This window comes from Anarhichas minor, unplaced genomic scaffold, assembly GCF_050575085.1.
Source record: "Anarhichas minor isolate MPS153535 unplaced genomic scaffold, ASM5057508v1 ptg000027l, whole genome shotgun sequence".
In the NCBI taxonomy this organism is placed as follows: domain Eukaryota; kingdom Metazoa; phylum Chordata; class Actinopteri; order Perciformes; family Anarhichadidae; genus Anarhichas; species Anarhichas minor.
The window spans coordinates 14,635,167-14,644,904 of NW_027466473.1; the positions used below are offsets into that span (position 1 = coordinate 14,635,167).

The 9,738-nt window shown below is 43.0% G+C and overlaps 1 protein-coding gene across 1 annotated transcript; it reads left to right on the forward strand.

Moving 5' to 3' along the window:
• Window positions 1-1,376: 1,376 nt before the first annotated feature.
• Window positions 1,377-7,720, forward strand: angptl5 (angiopoietin-like 5). Its single transcript, XM_076101113.1, has 8 exons — window positions 1,377-1,433; window positions 2,501-2,672; window positions 2,787-2,890; window positions 2,985-3,078; window positions 3,386-3,489; window positions 3,566-3,686; window positions 7,052-7,237; window positions 7,401-7,720. Exons 1-8 carry the CDS (start codon window positions 1,377-1,379, stop codon window positions 7,718-7,720), a joined length of 1,158 nt encoding a protein of 385 aa, XP_075957228.1.
• Window positions 7,721-9,738: the final 2,018 nt, after the last annotated feature.

The window sequence follows — 9,738 nt, forward strand, 5'->3', positions numbered from 1 at the left end:
TTACTTTCGGACAGAGACGGGCTAGCTCTTTGCCCCATAAACATTTTGGGAAACATAATTATTTGCTTTCATTGTACACTCTCATATCTGTTTAATAAATATGAAGCCAGCAGCTGTTTCCCCTGCTTCTAGTCTTTATGCCAAACTAAATTAAGATAAAATAATCCTTTATTAGTCCCACAGTGGGAACATTTACAGGATTACAGCAGCATAGTGGAATGTGCAAACAAGAAACATAACAAAAAACAATGTATCAAAACAAGTGTTATAAATAAGTAAATAAGTAATAAACAGTAAGGAATGCTGAGTAAGTTGACTTAATAGTTAACAAGAAAGTAAATAAGTGAATTTCCGAGGATGTCATGTCTTTCAACCATCAAACAGTTTTTTAATGTATCATACCAAGGACAGTAGGCTATGATAAAGAGACACCACACAGTCTTGTCTGAATGTTCTCATTATCTCGCCTGGAAGATATAATGTTTCATTCACATGCATAGACCGCTTTACAAGAGCATGTAACATAGGACAGATGTGGGGGCCCCGGGGCTGGGGCACCAGACTTTTCACATTCCTCTCACTGACCATGACTGTTAACTCACACAGGTTCAGAACAACAGCAAAGCTTTTCATTGGCACTCACAGCAAAGTTTTCCATTGACGCGACAGGCCGGCCGGCTCCAGCTGGACCCTGACAGGAATGTTCTGTTGCTCTCTTTCTCTTTCTCACTTTCCTCACTGCTTTACTGCCCAGTGAAGAAATAATTGGTCTGCCCCTCTGGGAGGCTGTTTTCAGATGAGTCAGTGGTCAGGGAGAAAGACAAGAGGGAGGAAACATGAGCACAAGAGGCAGAGACACCCTGCCTTCGCTGCATGCTACCTTCAGCTCCCACGCTAAGACACAGGCAGAGAGAAAGTGTTCCTACATTAAAACAAGCTGCCCGTTTCCCCACATCTGTTTCTCATGCTGGTGGCAGGATATAACCATTAAAAATAAAAACACTTGGAAATAGACACACTGAGGGGGAAGGCAATCACTCCTTACCACAAATCCGGAATCAGCACATTCAACTTGCCGACTTGTCATAAACATCTCCAGACTTTTATGATCAGCCCATTTACAAATTTGACCTGCTCTTATAGGGGATGTTGTCATGGGAATGTACAAGAAAAAGTAGGAGTGTACTGATGGAGGTGGAGAGAGTGAGGCGGTAAGAGAGGAAGCAGGGAGAAGTTTGACAACTGAGAGGAAGGACGGACAAGACTCGGTAGACGGGTGGACATGTGAGGGAACAGAGCAGACTCTGTGGAAAAATAAAGCATCAATGAAGGAGTGGCTGCTGGTGATATTCAGGAAATAATCACAGTCAGACGACATGATGTGGACGACAACTGTCATTCTGCTGCTTGTGCCTCATCTGCTTTCCTCCACTGTATGTATGATATGCATGTCATAAATGTATCAGGAATTATTGTATTGTTTTTTAAAAGGTATTTCTTTTGAGCTTTATTTCCTGTAATATTTAGTCAGATAGAGGCAGGAAAGGGGAAGATAGAGGGAGCATGCTGTAAAACGCCACATGTCTGATTTGGTCAAATTCGAACCTGTGCCAAGAGTTATTGTTTCACACCATTTTTTTGCAGATGAGTGTGAATTGCTTCAAGAAATGCTAATGCAGTCGAGGAGATCCAAGGGTTTAGAGTTAGGCATCATGGATGGATCATGAATCGTGAATCTTTTCTTTTCTTTGTTTCTAACATTAACATCATCATCAATAGCGTGTGGAAATAAAGATTATTAAGATGTGTTTGTGTTTTACCCGAATTGCACGTTATGTAAATCATTACATTTTAGAGGGAAGACTTGATTTTCGGATATGTTTAGGTTGAGGTCAGAGTAAGATTGGTGTTCGGCTGGTAGTGGTTACGGTTATGGTAAGTCTCCAGGAAATTAATGTAAGTCAATGTAATGTGCCCAAAAGTCATGAAAACACTGCTGTGTGTTTGTTTGTGTCTGTGTGTGTAAATAAAGATTGCAGAGTCAGATAAATACCGCAATGTTAAAATACACCACTAGAAGTCCTGCATTGCAAATTGTACTCAAGTAAAAGCAATGAAGTATTATCAGCAAAGAAAAGTAACATTACTTGTTATGCCAAATAGCCCCTCCCACAGTGTTTACATATGTTATAGGATTATTGTCACTGATGTATTAATGTGTGAGGAGCATGTTTGTTATGTTCTGTGCTTGTTAAAACAAGTTGTTTTGCATTGAAATATATTAGGCTGGCAGGTATTATTATTTTTACTTTTTACATTAATATGAAACTTTGGTTGATCCCCAGATAAGAGTTAATATTTTCATGTGTCCACTGAGGCAGAGAGGTTAGATACAGAAGCTGGTCAGGACTTTGTGTCCTGCTCTATGAAGTACAGATCCCAGTTTACTTACACTTAACTGTGAATTGAACCGTCACTGTAGTTCTCTCTTGATCGCCAGGACACAGGACACGGCAGTTATTTCAGCCAGTCAGAAACAGTCAATGAGGACATCTCTGACGCTCCGGTCAAAGGCCAGAAACTTCCCGGAGGGGTCAAAAGTCAGGACACATGCTCCATCCCATGTGACATCACTGTCAAGCTGCTACGAGATGAGAAACATTCAATCTGTGGTAAAAAAAACCTCCTCTTTCCTGGTGTTATTGTTACGTCTTCCATCATCATCTGTTGTTTAAAACGTGTGTGTGTGTGTGTGTGTGTGTGTGTGTGTGTGTGTGTGTGTGTAGGCCAGTTACAGCAGTCTCTGTTATCGTTTGGACGCAGCACCCGGAAGCTGATCAGGGATGTGATGGAGGAGCAGCAGAGAGCCCTGGACATCCTCAGCAGTCAGGTAAAGTGAAGTCTTCTTTTTTCTCTCCTCCTATTAACGGGGTTTGTAAGCGTGTGATTGGCTGGCTGAATAAACACGAGCGTCACATTTTCAGGTCACAGAGCTGATGACCAAAGTGCAGACGCTCAGCTCTGAGGTTCAGAGAAGCAACACTGAGCTGTACTCCGTCAAACCGGTGCAGTCCCACGGTAACTCACACACAAACACTTGTGATGACACAACATTCATTCATACAAATTTTACACATCAATATTGGTTTGATAGTCATGAGGAGTGACTCTGGAGGAGCTTTCTAAGAAGTAGGAGAACATTCTCAACCTATAATGCAGCATTTAATCTTTCAGTATATCTGAAATTGAATTGCCAACTATATGTTTTTCCCTAGATAATAATGTAAAATGTGTTATGGAAATACATCCTTCCTTATGTATGCATCCTTTAGTGAACGTTGATTTTCTTCCTGACGATAAAGGAGAGTGTGTTTGCTTTGATTAGGACGGGACTGCAGCGACATCAAGGACAATCTTTTGTCAGTCGTCCCCAAGATCCCCAGTGGTATTTACATCATCCACCCAGAGAATACAGACTCTTCTTTTGAGGTAAGTGTACAGCAATACTTCAGTTATTCACAGTCTGTCACTTAATCTGCAGTGAAAACACAACCTGTTGCTGCAGGTTTTCTGTGAGATGGACTACATGGGAGGCGGATGGACGGTGATGCAACGGAGGGCTGATGGATTAACTGACTTCAAGCGAGCCTGGGCTGATTATGTCGACGGCTTTGGAAACCTTGCAGGTTGTGTGAAATTACTTTAGACAGTGACAGAAGCCCGTTTCCTGTTATAAGCTTTAAAAACCGACATAAGGAGGACGTTGAGGTGTTAAGAACAACAGCTAAAGTATGCAAGGTGTGTCCGGCTCACTGCTCAAGAACACCAGTTAACATGCAGACCTCGACACTGTGAGTTTGTAAGATGAACATTAATACATACATCAACCTAAAGTATTACATCCAATTGTGATTGTTGAATAGTGTTCCTCTGTGAAGGCTTTCAACAATATTTTTGGCTCTTGTCTATCAGCCACAAAAGCATTAGTGAGGTCTTTGCCTTTGTGCAGGCCAGTCAATCCACACCAAACTAAAACGTCTTTATGGACCTGGTTGTGTGCTCAGGAGCATTGTCATGTTGAAACCAAGACAGAGCCTTCCCTAAACTGTAAGCTGTTATAATAACATTTCCACTAGCATGGTGCGTTGATCTGTTATTTCATTATTGTTATATATTGCGCGTAAACTGTTTTACTTTTCATGAATTTGCAGCATGTTAAGTCCAAAAGTTTTATCATGGCAGTAACATGTTTCAATTTCTTATATAATGTTAAATGTTAGTTTAGTGCTCCAAAATATGCAACATAACATGGTTTGAAAACCAAACGACGAACGCGCCGGCGCGTTTACTCGGTGTTTCTATTAATATCTCCACGATAATACAGCATGTCAGATCTGTAGATTTGTGGATTCGTGTGTCCGTCTACATTTTGTGTGCAACACGCTTCATTCAGTCGACGTCCGAGAGGTCAGAGAGAAGAGAGAAAATGGCGAAGATAAAGTTACAGTTAGCGAAGTGCTTTGGGAAAGCAGCAGTGAGGATGGCGGAGGATCTTAAGAGCCTGATGGATTTGATTCCTACGATGAAGAGGAATACCAAAATAACAGGGATCCATTTGAAGATGGGTAAGTGCATTTACAAAAACTTTGTTTTGCAATATCACAGTAATAGTGCACTTTGTGCGTAACGTTAGCTAAATGTGACCGTCAGTCATTTTTACTTTTACTCTGTTACTTTGCTGAAGTATATCTTTGCTGCTGTAACATACACATTTCCCCCTGGGGATGAATAAAGTATGTATGTATCTATCTTGTTGTGTGTGTGTGTGTGGGGGGGGGGATGTGGAGGGAGAAAGGAGAAAGGGAGTGAGAACTTTCTTGAGTTCTTTCTTTCTAATATTATTTTTACAGAGAGGATTCACAGCTACTAGGGTCCAGTGAACAACATGCAGCATCTCTGCAGCAGCCACCATGTCCTTCTCTGCCTGCCACCAGGTCACTAAAGCCATCACTACCAGCCCCTCCAGCCCGGCCAGCAAAGAGGTCCCGTCCCACCCGAGCACAGGTACCTCCTCCGCAGCCACCAGCACCGGCGCCCCCACCCCCGCTGTCTTGGAAGACGAACAAAGACCCGGACACTGCTCCCCCTGTCTCCAGGTTTCAACCTGCTCGGACACCAGGGCCACAGCTCAGCTCCACCTCCACATATACACCCCTCGACCGCTTCAAACTTTTCTTCCCTGTACAAACAGTACAAACACTGTGCCAAAACACAAACAAGCAGGCTGCTAAACAAATATCACAGGGAAAGAAGTACAAATGGACAGACTTGGACGTAGGGTATTTTTTACAAGTACATTGGGTTGCTTCTGTACATGGCCCTGGTAAAACTAGACAATATTGTGGATTACTGGAGGCAGAATCACTTTTTTTCCTTGCCTCTTCCATCACAGATCATGCCACGGGAGAGATACAGAACAATATCTTGGAACCTTCATCTTAGCGACCCTGATGAGGATGTCCATAATGACAGGAAAAAGGGCACAGCCGACCACGACAAACTCTTCCGACTGAAACCCCTGATGGACCCCTGATTTTTATTCTAGCCCCAAGCTCTTCAGGGCTCTCCATGCGTGCAGATTTGCTGCCTGTGGGACTTACAGGGAGTACTGCAAGGAGTGCCCTCGGACAGATGTGAACGCCCTCACAAAGAGGTCAGAGAGAGGCTCCATGAGATGGATCCGGGATGGCCCCATCGTCTACGTGAAATGGATGGACACGAGGGAAATATCGGTCTGCTCCACAATTCACACGGCACACTCTGGTAAAACTGTGCCGAGGAGGGTGAAACAACAAGATGGCTCCTGGTCAAGGGTACCAGTCCCCTGTCCCACACCAGTTGCAGAGTACAATCAACACATGGGTGGAGTTGATCGATCAGATCAGCTCATTCAATATTACTCCGCACAACACAAAACCATGCGCTGGTACAGAACCCTTTTTTATCATTTTCTGGACGTCGCCACCACCAACAGCTACATTATTCACAAGGAACTGTGTCTGGCCCAGCAAACAAAACCCATGACGCACAGAGCTTTCATGGAGGAGCTGACTGCTGCGCTCTGTGGCAAGCCTCTCCGCACAGCTCCTGCCCGGGCACCTGCGGGTCATATTCCTGTGCCTATCGCCGATGTCCAATGTGCAGCAGGCCCCAGAATGAAATCCACCACGGGCCGCAGGAGGTGTGAACATTGCCAAAGCCAAGGCCAGCGAAAGGACACACCGTGGAAATGCAAGGAGTGTGATGTTGCCCTCTGCGTGCAGGTGGACAGAAACTGTTTTGCAGCATGGCATGAGAGTTGAAAAAACTGAAACAATATTGTAAATGGTCTGTTTTGTTTTTATACATAAATATTTGGTTTGAAAACAAAAACTGTTGTAATGTTCATTTTTCATTTGCACACAGCCCATGAAGCTTGATCTGTAGTATGATGTCATTACTCAGTCCCTCGAACATGTGGTGAAAGTAGAGTGACAGACAACACTTCTACTCAAAAAACGATATCACAAAATTTGGTTTTAGACGTTTATTATACACTTATCTGCTATTTTATTCATATGTTCCACTACTTCTGTGAACCTAAGACTTTGGTAAACCAATTGCAAGTACCAAAACAATTTATCCACACGAGTAAATGTATGTTCTCAAAAGAGATTTGAAGAATTTCAAAAATCGGACTTCAGCTTTAGGGACACATTATCTATTTACACGGTGCCTTAGGGCAATTGGTGCCTCATTATACAGAGAGCTGAGATTGTTCTGCACATTTTGATATACAACACATGGGTATGTATCATATATGCAAATGCCTTTAAAAGGTGAATTTAAGAAAATATGTAAAAATCGAGACAATGCCCCGAGACCCCAAAGATGCATTTTATGCTGTCTCACTTACAAATGTTGATTCATTTTGCACTTGCCAATGATATTAGTAATGATACAATCTCGTGTGTGTGTGTGTGTGTGTGTGTGTGTGTGTGTGTGTGTGTAGGAGAACACTGGCTGGGTCTGAAGAAGGCATTTCATATAGTAAACCAGAAAGATACTCGGTTCCAACTTCACATCGCTCTGGTGTCCCACGATGACGTCATCTCTTACGCAGCATATGATGATTTCGACCTGGACAATGAAACCGAGTTCTTCAGTATTCACCTGGGCAGATATGCAGGCAGCGCAGGTAAGACTAAATTATTCAAGACTTACAAAAAGTAATTGACAAATGTTGTGCTTTATCCCCACACCATGCAAACTCAAAATAATGATAAATGCACTTATATATATATGTTCACAATCAACAAGTGCACGTCTGCATACCTGTGTGCATGTCTGCGTGTGTTCAGGTGATGCATTTCGCGGCTACGACCAGGATCAGAACCAGGACACGGCTCCATTCAGCGCCTCAGACGTGGACAATGACGGCTGTAATCCTTCCTGCTCCATCGGCAACCGTACAGTGGAGAGCTGCAGCAGCCAGCACAACCAGACAGGATGGTGGTTCAACCGGTGCGGCCTGGCAAACCTCAACGGCTCCCCCGAAGACGCAGAGCGAAACCAGGGGCAGAGGACGCACATGCTGTGGGACACCTGGAGACAGAACGGAGTCCCTCACACCATCAAATCGGTCACGATGAAGATTAGGAGGATTGCGACCAATAATTGACAGAAAGGAGAAGCAGAGGGAGAGAGGAAGAAAACACATATCGCATAAATTGCACAGCATCGTTGTAGAACCTGAAGTTCTAATAAAACAGGATGGAAGGATGAAAGGATATCTCGTTTTTTTAATTGTTTCCCCTCATTGCAACAAATTACCTGCTCTGAAATTATTCCTTTTTTTGCTTTGACTCTTGAGGACAAATATGCCTGATGTTATAATGCAATCTATAACAACAACAACACCAAAATAATAAGAAAAGTAGCACAAACGTCTCCTTCATCTTCGAGAGGGAAAACAAAAAAATAGGTACAATTTTCTTTTAAGGCACCCTTTGAAAAATGTTTGTAACTTACTTATAACTAATGGCTTTATTAAAGGTTGATGAATACTTTACTAATGCTTTATTGATCAGGTTTTAATAAAAGCAACTTTTGGGTTGCCAAGTTGTTTATGAGTCGTATAAAACTTATTAGTTAAAGCTTAAAAGACCTTTCTCATCTGATCCAAAGTTCTCTGTAGAGGGCCAACGATTTTATCAAAGCAGGAGAAACCCCAGAGGAAATTTTTTAGGAGCAGCTGGTAAATGTACGCAGCTTATATTCCTAGAAACAATTACACTAAATATGCTCTGGCAATATATTGTGTTACTGTCAGAAAGCTCACGAAAGGTGGTCAAGCCTGTGCCGACTTCTGCCTCGGACAATCTTCGAAAAGATTTATGCAAGATAATGAAGAAAAAACTCCGATAGGCACACCCTATAATCTTGTTTTATAAAATATAGAGGGAAGCATGAAAAGCAGCAACTATGAATGCATCTCAAGCTGAGTGAATCTGTACCGTGAAGTTCAAATGTGACTGGCAGCAGCAGGTGAACATGACGCTCCTGAACTACCGACCCACTCCAGTGGGGGGTGCTGTGAATCTCTCTCAAACATGGTGTGTTCTTTGAGACGTTGAGACTTGCAGCAACTCTATGCAATTTAATACAGGAAGTTGTGATGTTGCAATTTCACAATAGAAACTCTGGACAAATCTTATATAATAATCATATTTATTAACATAGTTGTTCATCTTTTGTACTGGAGATTCAACCAGGAGAGGTTCATGTCTATCCAACCATCACAACACTTATTCATCACGCATTACCTCTTCTCTCGGTGAACATTGAACATATTGCGGCTTTTAATGAACGCTGAAGGTCTTCAGACTGGTAGTCTGGTTTCTCAGAAACAGAGAAAGTCATGTTCCAACGTTTTCGCTTTCTCTGACATCTTCTGCCTCTTTCTCCAAGATCTTTGTTTCTAGAGGACTTTTTGTGGTCTGTCCACCAGCTTCAGTCTTGTCATATTCCTACTGGCCTTCGAAAGGGCAAGACTTGAACTATCTAGGCCATGGAAGTGCAACAGAAGGTTTTCAGAAAACGCCTGAGAGCATCTGTCCACCAGGTCAGGAGACTCCCCCTCAGTTTCGGAAGCAGTCTTCCATCACAAAAGTGTGGATTTCCTACTTTTCACCTCCTCATGGAAATCTGCAAATGACTTGCCAACTGCTTTCTCAGCTTTGCTGGCAGTATCAGTGGTACGCACCTTCCTCACTGCCTCAGTGGACTGCAGTGTCCCGACACCTTCGTCAATCACCTGGAAGACGAGCATGTTGGCTGCCTTGAATCTTTTCATTGATATCCCGTGTATGAGGTGCAATAATCTCAGAGATGTCCGAGTCTGGGATGGACCTCCGTGAAGAGGAGTATGCCATTATGCTTTACTCAGACATGGTTGGAGAGGTGCTGGGGAAGTGACCTCTTCGTCTTCTAGAATGTCCCCATGATGCTCAGAAAACACTTGCCGCATAGCGAAAAACCTTTTCAGGTGTTGCTGCATCTTCTTTTGGGAGAGACAACCAGTTGAGGATTCGTCTGTCCCCCTCATATGTGGTACATTCTCAGCAACAGATTGATATCATCAGCTCACAGAGATTCGCAGCAGCTTGTTCAATGACTTCTGAGATGAGGATGTTGGCA

Bases quoted from the DNA above. Each gene is read 5' to 3' on its own strand.
- angptl5 (XM_076101113.1), top strand. From the start codon at position 1,377: ATGATGTGGACGACAACTGTCATTCTGCTGCTTGTGCCTCATCTGCTT. The intron at 1,434-2,500 runs GTATGTATGATA...CTTGATCGCCAG, and splicing joins CTCATCTGCTTTCCTCCACT to GACACAGGACACGGCAGTTA. The intron at 3,687-7,051 runs GTTGTGTGAAAT...GTGTGTGTGTAG, and splicing joins CGGCTTTGGAAACCTTGCAG to GAGAACACTGGCTGGGTCTG.